Source organism: Fistularia commersonii, chromosome 6 (genome assembly GCF_037954325.1).
Source record: "Fistularia commersonii isolate RoL2024-O1a breed Wild chromosome 6, RoL_Fcom_v1.0, whole genome shotgun sequence".
NCBI lineage: Eukaryota > Metazoa > Chordata > Actinopteri > Syngnathiformes > Fistulariidae > Fistularia > Fistularia commersonii.
The window spans coordinates 21065717-21085473 of record NC_141289.1 but is presented as its reverse complement, the minus strand read 5'-3'; the positions used below and the strand labels follow the sequence as shown (position 1 = coordinate 21085473).

At 47.0% G+C, this 19757-nt stretch overlaps 2 protein-coding genes across 2 annotated transcripts; one reads left to right on the top strand and one right to left on the bottom strand.

Moving 5' to 3' along the window:
• Nucleotides 1-2687: 2687 nt before the first annotated feature.
• On the bottom strand, nt 2688-4093 carry LOC147233663 (claudin-24-like). Its single transcript, XM_086147533.1, has one exon. The coding sequence runs from the start codon at nt 3982-3984 to the stop codon at nt 3328-3330; it is 657 nt and encodes a 218-aa protein (XP_086003659.1). The 5' UTR covers nt 3985-4093; the 3' UTR covers nt 2688-3327.
• Nucleotides 4094-8590: 4497 nt separating this feature from the next.
• LOC147233662 (solute carrier family 22 member 13) lies at nt 8591-19348 on the top strand. The gene is made up of 10 exons (XM_086148681.1): nt 8591-8797; nt 9482-9579; nt 9679-9833; nt 10201-10369; nt 10447-10549; nt 10636-10778; nt 17238-17449; nt 17902-18010; nt 18089-18340; nt 19028-19348. Exons 1-9 carry the CDS (start codon nt 8591-8593, stop codon nt 18330-18332), a joined length of 1440 nt encoding a protein of 479 aa, XP_086004807.1. The 3' UTR covers nt 18333-18340; nt 19028-19348.
• The last annotated feature ends 409 nt before the right edge of the window (nt 19349-19757 follow it).

Sequence of the window (19757 nt, the reverse complement as noted above, 5' to 3'; positions counted from 1 at the left end):
GAACAATTATAAATTGTAAATGCAATATTTTCAGTCCTTGTTTTAAATACCTGGGATGCAGGTTCTGATCAGACGCTGTGATAAAATATGAGGAAAGTGCGTTCCTGATGGAAATCTTCCCGTGTCAACGTGAAAATGTTCTCGACCTTTTGGTCAGTTCTTGCAAACGTCTCTGTGTTTGTTGATTGTGCTTCTTTGGACTTCCTGGACGGACCGGTGCAGGCCCGCGACTCGTCCGACAGGAAGTCCTGTGACCGGGCCGGCGTCGCTGCTCGGCCCGCTGATGTGGAGGGCGGCGGCGGCGGCGGCGGCGGCGGCCATAATGACAGCATTGTCACAAAACAAAGCTGCTCTGAGCCACAACAAGGAGGCAAAGTACATGAGCCTCATAGCCGTGAGGTCATCAACGAGGAGCGCGAGGTCATCGGGGCGCGCACGCACTTCAATAAACATCTCGAGGACGTCGCGGGGCGTCACCTGGACGCCACCTGGACGCCACCTGGACGCCACCTGAGCGTCGCTTGCCGTCAGAAGAACATCTCCACATGGCCGTGAACCGGACCGGACCCGAACATGGACCCGACCCGGACCCTCCCGTGGGGACGGAGGGTTCCCGGCTTGAAGGCGTCTTGGAGCTGAAGGCGCCTTCCAGTGAAACCCGAACGCTTCCCAAACATCTCCTCGTGTCAGGCGATCTTCACCCGATCATGACCCGGATGTTCCCGTTGGAAATGTAACCCCGGGTCGAGTGCAGGACCCTGATGTTCCCTCTTGGTCCTGCAGCCGCTGAACTTTGAGTGACTCTGGCCTCCTGGACTCGGGGCGGCCCGTGCGCTCGCCCAGATGTTTGGACCCACATGACAGGGCGCCATCCGTCAGCCGAACCAGAAGATATGACCGCTGACTGCCGTGGATAATGCGCGTAAATGGCGGCTTCGTTGTTCCCGGTGCAGTTTGTGGACCCTGGGTTTTTCCACCAGAAGCAAAGCTCTGGCCCGGTGGACACCTGGCCTCCATTACGGCCGTCATCTTCTGCTTTCCATCTTCTGCCATCAAAAGCTATCAGTTCAAACGTCCTCCATGTTTCTCACCGTCCCTCGACTTGTTCGTTTTGCCAGCCGAGCAGAAGCCGGGCATCTCCTCATATCTGGTCCTTCACTTCGCCGGGTGAAGCTCAGAAGTGGTTTGATGTCAGCAGAACGTGAGCAGAGGAGCTCCCGAACATCACGCGAACCAATCACCTCAATGTCCGGATGGAACTTCGGCCATTTCTGCACACAAACCCACGGAGAAGCTGAACATCAGCTGAACATCAGCTGAAGATCAGCCGGCTTGAACCGGATCCTGAGATCCAGAGTCTCGACCGAACATCAAACATCTGAGAGCCACGAAACATCTACAGAACCTCAAATCCTGAATGAATGAACGAATGAAGGAATCCTTTATGGATCCCGAGGGGAAACGTGTGTGTTACAGAGTGAGCTGTGAGCCGTGAGCTGCTGCGACAGGCTGACGTCTTCCAGCGCCATCTTAAGAAGAGAAAGGAAAGCAGAAGAAGCCCCTCCTGGACCGGCTCCTGCAGGAGGAGCAGCCTGGGAGGAGGAGGAGGAACACCTCAGAACATCAGCTGCAACACATGGAAAGACTTGAGTTGACGGGTGTGTGTGTGTGTGTGTGTGTGTGTGTGTGTGTGTGTGTGTGTGTGTGTGCGTGTGATCCTGTAGACTTCCTCTCTTCTCAGTCCCACCCAATGTCTGTTGATAGAAACACGATCGTTGCCGTAGAAACGACCTCAGAGAGCTCTGATGCTCTGGTGTAGATGGATGGATGGATGGATGGATGGATGGATGGATGGATGGATGGATGGATGGATGGATGGAGGGAGGGAGGGAGGGAGGGATGCAATTTTGAATTGATTGATGAATTTTTTGATTGGTTGATGGATGGATGGATTGATGGATGTTTTGAAAGATGGATGGATGGATGGATGGATGGATGGATGGATGGATGGATGGATGGATGGATGGAGCATCTTGTGTGCATAACGTCCAGGAGAGCGTAGATTGGCTTAGGGGCCTTCAAGATGTTCTGGTTCTGGGCCGACGGCCATTTTCCGTCTGCGTTCAGTCTCTCCGGTTCTCCACGCGGCGTTGATCCAATCATCTGAATCAGACGGATAATAATAAGTCGCCCGAGCCGTCGACTTCCCCGATCGGCGTCCTTCCTTCACAAACGTTCTTCCTGTCAACAACATTTGAGCCGGAGCGTCGGCGGCCCCGCTCGTTCCCTCGGCCACGACGGGAAGCTTCTCCAGCATCTTCCACATTTCACAATAAATCAGGACACGCAGCCTACGTGTTATCGTAACAACAACCATGTAGAGGTCTTCGGGATCTTCAGCGTCCTCCACAGAGAGGATCGACGGGCCGCCATCGACACGCCGTCCTCCGCAGCTCCAGGGCTCCATCACGTATCGGCTGCAAGCCTCCTTTACCCTTTACCTCCTAACGGAGAAAATTTGGCCGCTTCTTAATCGTTCTTAATCGAACGGCACAAAGGGAGACGGCCCACAGGCTGAGTGATTGAACGCTCACACACACACACACACACACACACACACACACACACACACACTGTATAATGAAAGGCCGTCCTCATTAGAGTGCAGGAAACACAATCACACAGTCTGTGGCGAAAATCAATATCCTTTATTTACACGTGGTGACGTTCGCGCGGGCAAAACACATTTCATGAACCTCCGCGTGTTACAGTCCGTGTCTCGGAACACGGATGATGTTCTTCAAAAAAACATGAGGTTTTCTGGCAATCAGGTGGAGTCTTTTGTCTTTCGCCCCATTAAGTAACGATCGAGATTCACATTAAAAAAGCTTAATGTTTGACATATGCATTTCACACGGTGAAATAATAATAATAACAACAATAATAATAATGATAAATGTGTTTTAATGACATATCATTCGGGATACGTTTGGCTTAAAAGAAGAGATTGTTTGGTATAAAGTCATTGAGAATTTCTTTGGGTAAATCAACCTTTGCACGGCGGTTTGCTCGGAAATCCAAAGGAAAGTGAGAGTTTGAAAGCAGAAGTCTGACCTCGAAGGGAACCGCGCTCTCTGACTCCAGCCGCTCCGTCCTTCCGTGGCGTCTCGACGTGCGTGTGTTTCGCGGGTGACGATGAGGCAACCCGGTCGGAGGTCCGAAGATGTGCGGGTCTCGGTTCCAGGACCGTTTATTCTAAGCCTTATAATGAAAGTCGGAGGAGTTTCCGTGGATCCCGCCCGTCGCCGCGAAAGGCACCCGGGAGCGTCAGACGTACTCGGTCCTGCTCCCGATGCCGGTGCGGGTCCCGGTGCGGGGGCCGGTGCGGGTCCCGGTGCCTGCCGCGGCTTGCGGTCGGAGCGCGGTGGCGAGCAGCAGCGCTCCCCCGGCCAGGTGCAGCGCCCCGGCGGCCCAGCCGCAGAACAGCGCGTCTCCGAGCTCCCAGCGCGGCATCACCTCCGGCACGGTGTCGTCGAAGAAGCGCAGCACCGCGAAGCGGGCGAAGCACGACGCGGGGACGAGCGCCAGCAGGCCGGCGGCCAGGCTGAGCGCGCCGCCGCCGCTCCTCAGCGCACGCTTGGAGCGCGGCTCCCGGTCGCAGCCGTTCACCGCCCGCATCCCGGGCACGGCGAGCAGCAGGGCGAGCAGCCCGGCGGCGAGCGCCGCGCACATCAGGCCGCGGGACAGCTGCAGGTGCGGCGGCAGCGCCAGCATGCCGTCGTGGGGGCGGCACAGCAGCGCGCCGTGCTCCTGCGCCACGCACGCCTCCCACAGGCCGAGGCCGAAGCTCTCCGTGGGCAGCAGGTCCGAGGACAGCGTCAGCCAGCTGGACATGACGGTGGCGGCCAGCGCGCACAGCCAGCCGCCGCCCGCCAGCGCCACGCCGAGCAGCTCCGCAGCGGCAGCGCGGCTCCGAGCCTCCATCGCAGAGTCCCGGGGCGACCCGCCGCCGCGGGACTTTACGCGCCCGCCGCCCCGGAGCGGTGGGCGGGGGACATCCTGTCGGGACGGGGACCCCCCTCACCGACCGGGCTTCAGTCAGTCGGCGGGGACGCGGACACGTCAGGACGCGCTCACAGCAACGCGACCGTCTGTTGACGTTCAGTTCTTTTTTTTTTTTTGTTCCTTTTAGTGGACGTTGGAACTGATACGCTGCTGTGACAGAGGAATTAAAAAATAAAAATAAAGTTCATCTCAGCTTATCTTATCTTATCTTATCTTATCTTATCTTATCTTATCTTATCTTATCTTATCTTCAGTCATAGACTGATTCCACCAAGGAGCTCCACTAAACGCCACAGGAGGTCTTTCCTACCTGAGGCTATCAGACTTTTTAATTCCTCTTCCTTCAGCTGCAGGGAATCTTCAAATCTTTGTACTTAAGACCTTAAAACACTTGATAGCCTTAACTTTGACACTTTATATTTTATTGTATTTCTTATTCTCCCTCCTTCCTACTATTATCTATTATTGTTATGTTTTTGCTTGAAACTCTGGCACAACAATTTCCTTCGGGATAAATAAAGTTGTTCTTATCTTATCTTATCTTATCTTATCTTATCTTATCTTATCTTATCTTATCTTATCTTATCTTAAAAATAAAATGCTCTGGTCCTTCCTGGTGATGAGGTGGACTGGAAGATGCCGGAGGTCACCAGGGAGATACGAGACAAGACTTGGTTGATATTCTTTCAACCGTTACATTATCGATAAATATGGGTGCAAAGATAAAGACAAAGACATTTAAAAGACAGAAGGATAAGTATTGTAATATCTATTGTATAGATATCTATTGATATCTATTGTAAGTCGCTTTGGATAAAAGCGTCTGCCAAATGCAATGTAATGTAATGTAATGATAAGGACAGACAAGAGAATGGGAGGGAAAAATGATAAAGATAAATACATAAAGATAAATACATGTAAATGTAAAAATACATACGAAGACATCTAAAAGACAGAAGGATAAGGACAGACAACAGAATGAGAGGAAAAAAAAACAGCAAGGGTGAGAATACACAACCAAAAAGACAAAAACAAAAAGAAACCATTATAATAAACCAATAAAATGACCAAATCAACCCCCATGGTTCAATAATGACATTGTTAATAATAACGATGATATAATCATGACATTATGTAGGATTATCATCATGATTGAAACAACAGTTCATTGACTTCTTGTACTTTTCAAGTCATTTATTATAAAGTAATCGATTGATTGATAAAACAAGTTCGCTTGTCCGATCGGAGGAATGGCTTTAGTATTTTTTATCGGAACAAAACTCTTAAAAAGAAGAAATCAAAAGCCCCGACCGTACCAAAAGAATTGGTTTAGGTGAGCGCTTGAAGCTGAAAGTCAATTCCTGTTTTTCCTGCTTGTTCTTATTTGCTCTCTGCAATTTTGCCCCCAATTACAGCCAGATAGATTTTCCAGATGCTGCACAGTGGTAACAACAGCAGCAGGGGATTTCTCCTGACCGCTGCCTCCCTGGACACGGGAGCCAGATGTGGGTCAGTTAATGTCCCCGCAAGAATGACAAATGATGCAAATATGCTTTCGAGTCACGCCTTGGGACAGTTCCCTTTTTTGGGGGGCGGAGGGGCGCATGTGACCTTTGCTGGGTATGAAGCATAAATTAGCATTAATCACCTGAACTTGTCTTTTAACGGGAACATGAGCGGAAACTTGGAGACGAACTCACTATAATAATAATAATAATAATAATAATAAAATTCATCGTCATGTCATTGGTCACTTCATCAAACCGTTCAAGACATACAGTAAACACATATTTTTGAGAAAATTTGAAGCAAAAAAGAAATCAACCTAAGCAATCTGGAAATGAACAGCCCGTGGGGAGGAATGCAGAAATCCTCCCCAAAAGGTTGACTCTTTTTCAAGATGAATAATTAAAGAGAAAACGCTAAGATGCAGCTCTGTAGACATCAAACCTCAGCGAGATGATGCAGCAGCTGCCTCCGTATGGCCTGGACTTTTGAGGAAACCACACATGAAAGCTGAAGTTGCGGATCCCAAAGGAGCCTTTCAGAAACATTAAGTCTGACTGAAACAATTCTAATCCCGAGAAACTTTTAACATCCAGGTTGATTCATGTGGTTCGGGGAATTTCACTCAAAACCGTTTCAAGTCACTGACAAAATGTGCATTTGTGTTTCCGATTCTAAGGAGGAGATTTAAAAGAGATATCTCGACGCAAAAGTGTATTTCCTGAAGGGTCTGCACAAAACGAATCAATGAATCAAAGTAGAACTCTACAACTTCTCCTTTTATTTCCAAATTCTTTTGGAGAGAAGTGAGCAATGAATGGAGGGGAATCGAAATTTCACAAAAGGAAATTAATATTTGAAGTCCAAGACGGATAACATTTCTTTTCACTCACATCCAGTGCAGAATTATTATATTTAAGAGTTATGGACGTGCAGAGTTAAACAGTTAAACAGGCTTACAGCGCCCCCTGCTGGTGACAAGCCGCAACTACAGGACTCGGTGGCAACATGTCCGTCCAAACATTTAATACTTTCAAAGGTTTCACTTTCTCATTTGGAGTCCTTTTACCCACTTAATCATTTAAAACAACCCATATAAAATAGCCAAATCTAGTATACTTCAATATAATCAATCAATCTATCTATCTATCTATCTATCTATCTATCTATCTATCTATCTATCTATCTATCTATCTATCTATCTATCTATCTATCTATCTATCTATCTATCTATCTATCTATCTATCTATCTATCTATCTATCTATCTATCTATCTATCTGTGCAGGAGTAATGGACTGACAATGAATGAATGAATGATGACATCATCCCCCATGCTAAGCTGATCATTCAAGCTCCAAAAAAACACATACAACCCCTTTTTCCCTTTTTTGATGATTCTACAAATGTTCGTATTTGAGAGGAACATTTCCCATTTGACATTTTACTATACTAATATTAAGAACGATAATATATATATATATTAATTCTTATTTTTGACACCTCTCGCCCATGGAGCAGTTAGAATGTGGGGATAAGTAATGTACGAACATGAAACCATTTAAAAAGAAGTAAAAGGCAAGGATTTATCAGAGGTGTAGGAATGGAGAATATGTCATATTTCATATACATCTTCTTCTCCGTTGGTCTTTTCCCTTCAGGGTCTCCACAGTGAATCCACCTTCTCCATCTCACCCTATTCTCTGGATCCTCCTCTCTCACACCAACTACCTTCATATCTTCTGTCACCACGTCCATCCATCTTCTCTTTGTTCTTCCTCTAGACCTCCAATTCCAGCATCCGTCTACCGATATCTTTACTCTCCTTCCTCAGTCCATGACCCAACCATTAGTCTAAGTCCAGAACATCTAGCATGTGTCGTCCCTCCGATGGACTCATTCCTGATCCTCTCCATCCTGGTCGCTCCCAAAGAGAACCTCAGCATCTCACACCATATGTCCTGGAAACTCTTGGTAAAAAGGTAAAACGTCTATTTCATGAGCAGAAGCTGTAGTTGGGCACCTTCGCGCCACACAAGCCTGCAATAACTGGCTGCAAGGCTGCAATAATAATGTGAATAATAAATCTTCAAATCTTTGTAGTTAACAGTTAAGACAATTTATATTTCATTGTATTTCTTATTCTCCCTCCTTCCTACTCTTATCTATTACTGTTATGTTTTTGCTTGAAACTCTGGCACAACAATTTCCTTTGCGATAAATAAAGTTGTTCTTATTCTTATTCTTAATACAACTCAGGGCTCTCCTCAGTTCCAGCTAAACCCACATCCTGCAAACGCTAAACTCACACAGAACACAAGCATCAACTAAACCCCAACATGTGTGACTCTCTGCAATATTTTGTGCATATAAAAAAACAACAAGAATGAATGGTGTAAGTTTAGCAGGAAGCTAAACATATAAACAGGTGGATGGCGTTGATCTAAATTTCGTGCACAAAGCAAACAAGCGCTGATGCCCCAGATCAGGTTAGGCACCAAGTAAGGCTATGCAGTGTGTGTGTGTGTGTGTGTATGTTTGTGTATGTCTTTGTCAAAAAAACAAACAAACAAACAAAAAACTTACTAACTCAAGCTTACTGTTCTGTATATTTCCTGTGCATCGTGTATTTGCAAGTGTATTTGAGATGAGATGAGATGAGATGAGATGAGATGAGATGAGTGCCAGAGTTTCAAGTAAAAAACAACATAACAGTAATAGATAATAGTAGAAAGGAGGAAGAATAAGGAATATAATGAAGGATGAAATATGAATTTGCAGCCCCTATGTCCTCTATTGTAAGTCGCTTTGGATAAAAGCGTCTGCCAAATGCCATGTAATGTAATGTAATGTAATGTAATGTAATGTAATGTAACGTAAGCGAGCAGCTCTGCGGGTGGTCGCCCGTCGACACACGCCGTGCACGGAGCGCGTCTCCTCGGCGTGAGCTCCGCCCGCGCCGCGGGGGCGGGGAGGGAGCGTCCGGATGAAAGTTCACTCTCCCGGCGAGGATCCGCCGCCATGTCTCCGCTGCAGCTGGCAGTGTACTGGCGCCTCGGGCTGCTCTTCTTCTTCACCGCCGTCCTTTTCTTCCTCGACCTTTTCGCCGCAGCTGTCGCCGAGGCGGATTGTCGCCATGACAACCGCACGGCGTCTCGCGCGGAGCCGTCGTGCGGGAACCAATCAGAGCGTGAGGATAATTGGGCGCCATTAACCCGGAAGCGGGACGTGAGTGATTGTCTGTTTGTTGTTGTTGTTGTTGTTGTTGTTGTTGTTGTTGTTGTTGTTGTTGTTGTTTCCCCATTAATTCGCGGTGTTGACAGCAGGTGCAGCCGTACTTGTGGGGCGGAATGACGGGAAATGATATAACAAAGTGTGTTAATGAGACACCGCGTTGTTAATATTAACCCATTTTGTCTAAACTTTAAACGACATTTTGTCGCTATCGTCCTACCTTGGAATTTAGTTTAGCCGATTAGCATACTAAACAGGGCAACTCTTTCATAATCTTCATCTCGACCTGCATTTTAAAATTTTTTTTTTTTTTTTTCAGAGTCTCAGTTTGATCACAGTTTCAAAGTATTTGTGCCGTTTTACTGTGCGCTCCATTTGTTGTCTGGTCGTGTCGTAGCTTGTCACCAGAATGGATTTTGGAGTAGACTTTTCAAAACTGTTAATACATGACAAAACATATATAAATCTGTGAGGATGTAGATGAAAACCAAGGACTACGACAGTTTGCTTGGAATTTTCGCATTTTTATCAAATCCGAGTTTTTAACTTCAGCGATGAGAGTCTTCAAAAGTGGTCTGTGATTCCGATCCAAAACACAAAAGCTACTGCTGTATTTCTCTCTTCATTTCAATGAAACACCTGGCCGGGGTGATTGACATGTGTCCCTGTGTGTGTCAGTCAGTGTGTGGCTGGACCGGCTGGTTGTCGTACAGTCAGATGGTCTTCACCCTGGGTCTCCTTCTGGGCTCCTTGGCTGGCGGAGCTCTGTCGGACCGGTACGGCGTGCCACGTGGCTACCCGCGCCGTCGCCATACTTTCGAATTTCAGTTCGGTTTAGTTTCTGCGGCTGCTTATTCATGTTGGTGTGCGCGCAGGTACGGGAAGCGTCCGGTCCTGCTTGTGTGCGTTTGTGTGCACGCCCTGTGTGGCCTGCTGCCCGCCATTCTTCCTCAGCCCCTGCTCTTCCTCGCCGTGCGCTGCATGACCGGCATCTGTTGCTGCTGCATCCACATCTGCTCCTTCAGTCTCGGTAAGAATGGATGTTTGGAATTCAAGTCAACGATTCGAGTTCACGAATCACAAAGAACCCTTTTAATTTGAACTTTTGAAACCCAAATGTCTGTTTGGGAATGAAAAGTGTTTGTTTTTTTTATACATGGATTAACAAACCAACCCAAAGTGTGTTCATTGCTCTGATTTGTTGAGAATCAGCAGCGGGTTCAGGAGATTCTTCAACAACAATGTGTATGTTCTTACCCGACCTGAGGTGTTTACAAGCCGACACAAACAGTCTTGGCCGGCCTGTCGTTCACGGTGTATGTTGGCCTGCTGTTAACGTTGTCTCGACCCGATGGCATATGTTTGTTGTGATCTACCTTTAAAAATGTGTGTCGTAGCGGTGGAGTGGACGCTGCCTGCTTCCCGCCTCTGGCCGCCGGCCTTCCTGCCATTCTGCTTCAGTTTGGGGATGATGGGCGGCGCCCTGCTGGCCTGGCTCAGCCCCACCTGGTGGCAGCTACACCTGACACTCGGCCTGCCACAGCTCATCTGCTTGCCTCTTTTCCTGTACGTCAAAAGAGCCGCACACTCACAAACAGCCTTTAAATGAATCAGTACGTTGGTACGTTTCATGGTTTCCCCAGATCAATCCCAGAGTCTCCTCGCTGGCTGATGCTGATGAGGAGGACGGAGGTCCTGGAACATTACTGCAACAACAGCCTGGCTGACAAGCAGTGTCTGGACCTGGTAGCTTTGCCTGATTGTAATACGTAGAGAGTTATACGTAGAACGTGTATGTTTGTGATCCCGTTCCTCTGTGTGCATGTTGGTAGCTGCTGGACTCCCCCTGGTCCGACCTACAAAAGGCCACGGAGGCTCAGAGGGAAGAGCCGCCTCCAGGAAACAACCCCTTAGACTTATCCCACCTTAGACATCCCATCGTCCTGCTGCGCCTGGCAATTATGAGTTACATAAGGTAGGACATCCTCAGCCACGAAAGCAAAATGTTTAAGAGTGATTGATAAAAGTCCAAAACAAGCAATACCACTTACCAAAAATGACTACATGGAACAAAACGTGCATTTATTGAGGATTAAATGCTAATATTTCTACAGTTAAGTTGTAATTTGTAAAGACAGAATAGAGAGTCTAAAATCCATGAACTCACAACACTGTCATTTTTTCAGAACAACTCTGATATTTTTAATTCAGCTGATACCTCAGAAGTGTGATCTTTTCTCATTTGTTCTCTAATATCTGCACAATTATGCTGTTCTATGAGTATTTGCGGTCTTACCTTTTTCGGAATTCTAGAAAAGGTTGAATCAAGAAGACCTTAGTTATGTGGTCGGTGTTCTTATCAATCCCAGTCTGACACCGTCATCACTGGATCCTATTTTCTGAGACCTCAACAACAAATCTCTACAGTCAATGTGATGTACGCTGACGTGAGTAGACGTGACAGTGAAAAAGGATACAGGATACAGAATGTGAATAATTGGTATTCTGTCACTTGTGGCACGGACAGATACTGAGTGGGGCCACAAGTGGACCAAATCTCCAAGACTTATTGGGATGTTTTTGTCTGATCCACACCGGATTATTAGAAAACACTAACAACAGCCAAATGCCGACGTGGACACAATTTGTTTGTCTTAAATTAGCCAAGTTTAGAGGAACCGGCTAAGCACCACCAAGCAGAAAGGGAAGGAACGATAGAGCGAGCGGCCAGAGTAATGGAGACTGGGACATGTTGTTCACATTTGGCAAACATAACGGTCTACGTGTTGATACTAAGTGCTGTTAGAGGTCTAGAAATGACATTCCCACCCAGTGAAACCTCAGAGTGGGGTTTCATTCATCTTTTAGAGCTACTCAAACTTCTTGATTGTTCAACAGGCATCTTGTGTTGCCATGATACTGGAAGTGATAAATGCCACTCCGGGCATTTCTGGGAGCATTTTTGTTCCCGGTGGCTTTTGGCCAGTCCTCAGACCAGATCCGGTCCTACAACACGGTTGGAGGTAGATGCTAATGGAAAGACTTCTTCGCCGTTTGAACGTGGCAGTCACTGATTGGCCAGATATGGCTGTAAATGTCTCTAGTGTCATCACATTAGAGTGATTCTTGAAATTAAATTGAATTTGATTGGGATTGGAATCACTGGAAATCAGACTCCGTCATGGAAGATGTTATTCTTAGATACGAGAGAAAACACGGCGGTTTTCTCCTGGGACATCAGTGCTATCTGGCGATGTTTCTGCAAACATATGTGTTGTGCCTCATGCAGGTACCGAAAATTACTTCCTGGTTAGTAGCTTAAAAAAGTTGATTTCATACCTTTTAATAGCTTTTAATAAGTTGAGCTGGATACAGTTTTATAGTGATTAATTGTTACTAGTCTAATCTAATTTAATGACTTATAATTAAACGTTTGAGATTCAGCTTATTTTAGTTCTGGTCTACTTTTCCTCAGAGAAAGGGAAAGAGAAGGGAAAGAGTCTGGTAATGAAAGGAATGTTGAGGCCACTGTGCCTCCTGGGGTGTAAACAGCAGGGAATGACAGGCTGAAGTAATGAATGTAACAGTCACTGAAAGAGTGTTTCCATTAATATCTTTCTTTCTTCTCCTTCTTCTTCTTCCTCTTGTCATTAGTGGTAGTCGTCGTAGTTTTGAGGGTGACTAAGAATTAGATCCAATTAAAAGTTGTACGTTACAGTTATTCTCTGGCGCTTTTACTTTGGTGCTAGGTCAGCTGATAAGAATTATTGTTTTCCAACAGGTAACGTGTGTGTGTGTGTGTGTGTGTGTGTGTGTGTGTGTGTGTGTGTGTGGGCGTGTTTTGTTTGTCTCTTCTTGTGTGGTCATGAAACATATTTAGTGAAAGAGCAGTAAATATGCCTCATATAAGCTATAGTCCAGGTAGATAGAACGATATTAGTGTTTTTATAAGCATTGTTTTTGTGTATTGTAAAAAAAGTGACCCATCTAAAAGACGTTGTTCAGTGGAAAAGGCGGCGAATGTTTTGCAGCGTGCCGTGGACTCAGAGTGATCCTCCATCTTATCTTGCCCGTTGGGACCAAGAGCTTCTGGTCCTGGAACAGTCGTAGCTCCTACTCCAAGGCGAGGTCTTCTTACGGTACCGTAGGAACTCATGTGACGTAGATGCTCGGTGATTGGTGGACCTCCCATGCCCGTCCCCTGGCTAGACACTTCTTCTGGACTGCACATTTTAAAAAAAGCTATTGCGGCCACTGGTCGGCAGTTTGATGGACAGAATTAGTGAGAAACGGACCAACGAAGAGGGCCACGCTCTTCCGGCCTGCTGCGCCACCGAGGGATTTCAAGGGCTCGCAGCGGAACGGAAACATTTTCACCACAGTATGTACAAAGTCAGTAACTGCAGAGTTTTCACACAGTAAAGGCGGCTACGGTTGGACCTTTTCGGACGCTTATCGTCACGTATTGTTGGAACTTTTTTGGCGTCTCACTTCAGGTCCACTAATGCTGTCCTAGAGACGGTACAGTCTTCTGTTGAACTTTACCCTCTCTGAGCCCTGGGAGTTATGTGGTTCCACGGGGTTAAACACGGTACCCGTGGGACAGATTCTACACTCATTTCAAATCAACGTTCACTGCTATGCAGACGATCTGTAGCTGTTCCTTCCTTAAAACCCAGATTGATTGGATACACTTGAACGTGGTTGCTGCCGAGCTGCTGTTAAAGTATCAGCCACTCTTGTCTTCTGATCATCGCTGGACCCATCAGGCCACCTAAGAAACATGGTGAAGACCGCGCCTGTCTTGCCATTAAAGCAGGTGGAGATATTAATCCATGTTGAAGAACAGCTGAAGAACCACTTGTTTGCCACTGCTTATGAGTCCGGAGTGGTGTTGTTGTGTTGGGTTTCGTTTCTTTGGCAGCACAGTGGTTGGATCCTCCACCTCACAGTAAGAAGGTTCCTAGTTCCACCCTGATAGAGGCCCATCTTCTCCTTGTGTCCACATAGGTTTTCTCGGAGTTCCTGCTAAAGTCCAAAAGCACACAGTAGGTTCATTTGAAGCCTTTAACGTCCCTTGCTAACAGGACAGACAGAGCAAACGAATGCGTGTCCTTTGCCCGTCTTCTCATGCAGCACTTTGATTAACATACTTTCTATTACCGTTGTTGTTTGTTAGTGAACGAGCTGCAACACAAATGCTGATTTTGTCTGTGAGTTTCTGAGTGACTTGTCATCGAAAGTCATTTGAAAACAAACGTCATATCATGAAGACGATCACCGGTATGTAGTATTTTAGGGGAATTCTCTTGGCTTTTTTCAAGTTGGCATTACGCTAGAAATTCAAAACGAAATATCTCTATATTTCTGTAGGCTGCATGTTTGAAATGTTGTTTTTGTAGGGTTTCCCGATATGTAGACTTTGTTGTGCAATATTATTGATAAACCACACACAAACGCCCTCCCTATCTCCTTGCAGTTTCACTCTGTTGATATGTGAGGGAAAGGATTCAATGAAGAAAGATACACGGTGGACACGGGCTGGTTTATCTGTCTTTCTAGCAGCTCTCAGGTCAAAATGTGTAGGCAGGAGGTGAACAATGGCAAATTCCATTTGCAGCAACCAAGCTCACGTGGATACGCTGATCAACCTTTAACCACAACCCGATTACCTTTTAGCCATGAGATGATAATGTCAAGCCTGTCAGCCTGCATGAATGAAACTCACCTGAGTTAATAAGATAAAGCCCGGTGTAGAAGAAAGGGCTTCTGAAGGCGACTTTCCAAACATTTCAGCAGCAGCAGCAGAGGTCGGAAAGGCCAAAGTCAGTGAGACCAAACATTATCATTGGCAACGGGACGTATTAGTTGTAGCATCTCTCTGGTATCGAGGTCCTGGATATGTTCCAGTGAGAGAGAAAAACAGGAATTAGCTCAGTGTGATAATATTTAGCACAACATGATTAGCCACGATCAGGTGTTAGCATAGTGAGTACGAGCGACTAATGGAAACGGGGCGTCTCCCGGCCATCCCAGAAGTCAAGACTGGGTGACGCCCCACCAGACTCACACACTTAAAGTCCCACTTACAATCACTTTTATTTCTAGTTAGATAGTCAGATCTAGCCAGTTGTGAGGACCTGTAAGACTCAAGCCAAACTGAGGCCATGAAAATGCTCTGTTCGACAGGCTTCGATCCCCAGAATCACACCAAGACCCTCGACCGCTGCATGACCCTCCCTCTCTTTTCAAAAACCCATTCTGGCTTGAATAAAGTCATGTGTTGGAGCCACTGTTGTTCAGCGGGCAACACATTCCCTTTGGCCTGGAGAATAAATAGAAGCGTCTCCAGGTCCAGGGCGTATCCCGCCTCTTGCCAGGTGTCAGCAGGGATGGCTGCAGTCCCTCCACCACCACCTCTGCAGAATACGTAGCAATAATGAATATATAGCAACAAACACGTTTCAGGCGCCGCCTCAACGGCTTGTTGAGGGGCTGAGATGAGGTTAGCGGGGGCGACGTCGTTGGTAACGGCAGAGAATTCAGCCAAGCTCTCCATCATCTGCTCAGGCATCCGATCCCGAAATGATCCAAAGTCGTTTAACCGCAATTCTGTAACCGTAAGATTAGCATGACAGCGTTAGGGAGCGCCATGCTAACCAGAGGCAGGTGGGCAGCAGTGTGAGACCTATTCAAGTGGCCAAACAACCTTCTAAGAAGAAGGTCGGCCAGGGACGTCTCTGTCCTGCACCGCTTGGGATCGCCATCCATCTCTGTCGCTTTTTTCAGGGTGGGACATGACCAGCGGTTCTTTTTAATGGTCATAATATGTGCCACCTCAAGAAGAAACTGCAAAGTTTGCAGCCATATTTTGAAAATGCTAATGCCTTTTCATTTTCAAATTTGACTTTTCTAATTGCAGTTTGATAACAATTTGCAGGGCTAAATTCATTTTACTCGGTATTCTGATCATGATACGCTTCCATAGAGGCGCTGCACTCCCCAGGCTGATGTCTGTGGTTCTTCCACTGAGCTCGGCAACCCGTCAAACCAAAGGTTAGATGGAGCACTTGCAGAAAAGCCGTTTGCCCTGTAATGTCACAACAGTCCCACTCGTCCCCTGCACTCTCCCACCTCTGTCATAAATCACTCCATTTATTTCGTACAAAATAATCCCAGGGTCGCTAGTGTCCGTTTAATGAAATTGGAAAATGTTTAAACTTATCGGAACATGTTTTACCGAATTATAATTCATTATTTTCAGGATTTTGAATGAAATTTCTTGAAATTGAAGCGAAAGCGGGAATTCAAATCTGATTTCCAGTAGGAGCGGCTTGTAGAGGCGGTCAATGAGTGACAGGTTTGTGAGATGCACATGAATGCACCACAAACTAGTGTTTTAATATTACATGAGGTGATCTTTGGCCAAACCGCAGCCTGCGCAGGAACCAGCGATGAGATCTGGCCGATTAGCATGTCAGTAAACTGCGATAGTACTGAGGATCCATGTTTGAGAGGGTTTCTTTGACAGACACGGAAATCTGAAACGCATTTCAGGCGATGGAAAGACGGGAAGTCCATCATCCTTTATGCAGCCTGAAATGACATCACATATATGTATTTATGACTTTCAGAGAACATTAACTTGAAGTGTTTGTTCTTGAGAAAAAAATAATTCAACAAGACATTTGTGGTGTTTAGTAAAGGTCAGTATAGAACAACAATGACAACCACCGTTGGTTTTTCACCTCTATTGTGAGGATTTCTTATTTTCTTCCCTCGATCTCTTTCACACACCGAGTTAAGAGTTAATAAGTCACAAGGTAAACACAGAGCGTCCAGTTTGAAAGAAAATGACTGCATTGTTTTTTGGATAACGATATTTTGAAAAGGACGCAGATCATTTAGCCATAACATTTCTCCAGTTAGATAAGCATGTACTCCTTTAGAAATAGCACTTGGAAGTACTTGAGCTCCCCGCCAGTGCTTTTAGCTCACTGACAAGTCTGTTGCCGTCGGGAAATTCTGAATCAGTTTTGCATTTGATTAAAGCTAAGCTAATGAAGCTAAGTTGAGAACAAAATGCGTTTTTCAAGCTCAAAAATACGACAACAAAAAACATTTGTAATTCTCAACTGCTCTGATTTAATGTGCAGTCGACTGTTTTGTTTTCTGTCAATCACTTATGAGACTGCAACTGTTTCTGATTCCAAAGTATGAAGGTGACACACTATGGAAGTCCTTGGCTCTCCTGAGAACCACTGGATTCAATTCAATCACGGATTCCTGAGCCTTGAATTTTTGAATCTATATTTCTGACGGTGTGAATCCTCGGCTCCAGGAACCCTAGCATTGTGACAATCTTTTTGCATCTGGATCCCTGAACCCCCAGAATCTTTGACCTCTGGATCTCTGACTCTCTGACACGCTGCAGCATGGTTTCAGCGTTGACCTACTTTGGCATCTGCATGAACATCGGCTCGTTCAGTGTGGATGTTTACTCCGCTCACTTCTTCTCCGGCCTATCAGAAGCGCCCTGTTTGTTTGTCCCGCTGCTTCGCTTGGGACGCCGGCCAATCAGCATGCTCGCCCTCTTCCTGAGCGGAGCGGCCTGCTTCCTGTCGCTCCTCCTGTCCAGATGCCACGGTGAGTGACACGCAGCTTCCTTCGCTGCCCACAAAGTAACCTGAAAGACCACCCGGAAGGCTAGACGTATAAACATAGCGTTCGGTAGACGAGGAATGTAAGCTTTACACACATCGGCCAGACAAAAAATAAGGAAACTAACCTTAAAAAGAGCCAGAGAAACTCTAAAAGCCTACAGATCCTTTCCACTGCAGGTAGACTGGTGGATAACTGGCTGTAACTGGTATTTAGTGGAAGATGGTTACCGCAGGGGCCGGATCAGGATCTGGTCCGGACTGCTTTTGCCCAGATGATAATGAGCTGCCGTGCGTCGGGCGCCGTTTTACGTTTCCGGGGCGTCAAGCTGTGGATAGAAAGGCTCCGACAATCAGCCCGATGTCGGGTTTTCTCTTTTGAATCCGTCCGTCATCAAACCCCTGGTCCTGTTCACCGTGCGCCAACCGTCTGTCCAGGTCAGCCGGTGCTTGTGATGAGCCTGGCTCTGCTGGGGAAACTTTGCATTTTGGCAGCCATATTCATTTCCACCCTCTACAGCATCGAGCTCTTCCCCACCGTCGTCAGGTGACCGCGTCCGCAATCGCCCGTCGTCCATTATTAAGCTCCGCCCACGGGCGATAACCTGCCCGACTGACCCTCCAGACAGCGCTGCATGTCGCTGGTGAACCTGAGCTTCCGGGTGGGCTGCCTGCTGAACTCTCTGGTGCCTCCCGCCCACAACGGCGACATCTCCCTGGCAGCGATGGCGGTGTACAGCAGCGGGCCGGCCCTGGGCTGCGGCCTCTGCCTGCTGCTCCCAGAGACCGGCGGCGTCCCGCTGCCCGACACCGTGGAGGACTGCGAGAGGCAGCGGCGGCCGCAGGCGTCCGGCATGCGAGTCCTCTAGACCATACGGTGAGGGCAAGTATTCGCTTCACTTACATGATGCTGTTTTGTAAAGCTAAGAGTGATTTGAAAACGAATGACTTGAGGTCAGATCCATAGAATCCATCCATCTTCTTCCGCTCATCCCGGCCTCCGGGTGCCGGGGAAGCTGGAGCCTCTCCCGGGTTCACCCTGGACCGGTGGCCCGTCCATGGCAGGGACACAAATATACACAAACAACCATTCGCTCACTCGTTCGGGGCAATTATTCCCCATTTTTTTCAAATAAAAACACGCATGTTTTTGGAGGGTGGGAGGAAAGCCTCGCAGACTCGGGAAGAACTTGCAAACTCCACACAGAAAGGTCCTTCCTGCTGTGAGGCCGAGGCGACGACCGGGGATAGAAGCCAAAAGCGGATTATTAGCCGCCTCCTTTTTCACTCATTTTCTAAAGTACCTGCCGCCGTCTTCGCTCGAAAGGCGCGGTCGCACCCGGAATTCGTCTTCGTAAAGTTTTCCTTCTCACCGGGGCCGGGACGGCCAACAAACCGCTCGACGTTTTCAAAAACGCACGCCAAAAAAAAAAAAGCTCAAAATTCACAAGCGTCTCCTTGTTTGTAAGAGTGGAGGGATCTTTTAGGTTCAGTCGTAGTTCAGATCCAGATTCACACGTCGGGGCTGCGGGGCTAATGATTTTAATTGGTGTTTTGTCTGCAGGAAGCTGGCGGACGTCCAAATCTCCGGCAGGGAATCGAACACGCCGACCTCCTCCAGCCTCGTGTTGTTGTTTCCACTCAACCCATCCATCATTCCCTTCGGTCCCGCTCACCACCAAAGCACCCGCTCAGTTGTGGTTGGCAAGACGCTGAAGAGGAGTGCGTGTTTTAAGTCGGGCGGAGACTTTTAGCTTGTTTTTGTTATTGAAAATAACCCAAAGCTGTTTGGGATTAAAGAGGAACCATTACTGTGTGAGCAGAGGCTGCGCCAGAAAAGTAAAAGTTGCTTTTAAATACTAGGTTTGAAATTTTTTACTACAAATTATCCGAAAAAAAAAAAATCACTTGTGACCTTAAACGATTTAAAAGCAATGGTAGCTTTGCTCCGTGTAAAGTAACACAGCAGGAACATGTGAAATTAAAGCCGGCGATGTCGGCATTACCGCGAACACTTTTGCTTCTTCTCCTTTGGGCTTCTTCCTTCAGGGTCCTCAGTGAATCCACCTTCTCCATCTCACGCTGTTCTCTGGATCCTCCTCTCCTCTCACCACATCCATCCATCTTCTCTTTGTTCTTCCTCTAGACCTCCACTTCCAGCATCCGTCCACCAATAGATGTACTATTATGACCCAACCTTCTCAGTCTGAGTCCAGAACATCTAGCATGTGTCGTCCTTCTGATGGACTCCTTCCTGATCCTCTCCATCCTGGTCGCTCCCAAAGAGAACCTCA

Coding starts and splice junctions, on each gene's coding strand:
- LOC147233662 (XM_086148681.1), top strand. CDS start 8,591: ATGTCTCCGCTGCAGCTGGCAGTGTACTGGCGCCTCGGGCTGCTCTTC. Junction 10,779..17,237: donor GCAATTATGAGTTACATAAG/GTAGGACATCCT, acceptor GACACGCTGCAG/CATGGTTTCAGCGTTGACCT. Junction 17,450..17,901: donor CCTCCTGTCCAGATGCCACG/GTGAGTGACACG, acceptor CCGTCTGTCCAG/GTCAGCCGGTGCTTGTGATG.
- LOC147233663 (XM_086147533.1), bottom strand. CDS start 3,984: ATGGAGGCTCGGAGCCGCGCTGCCGCTGCGGAGCTGCTCGGCGTGGCG.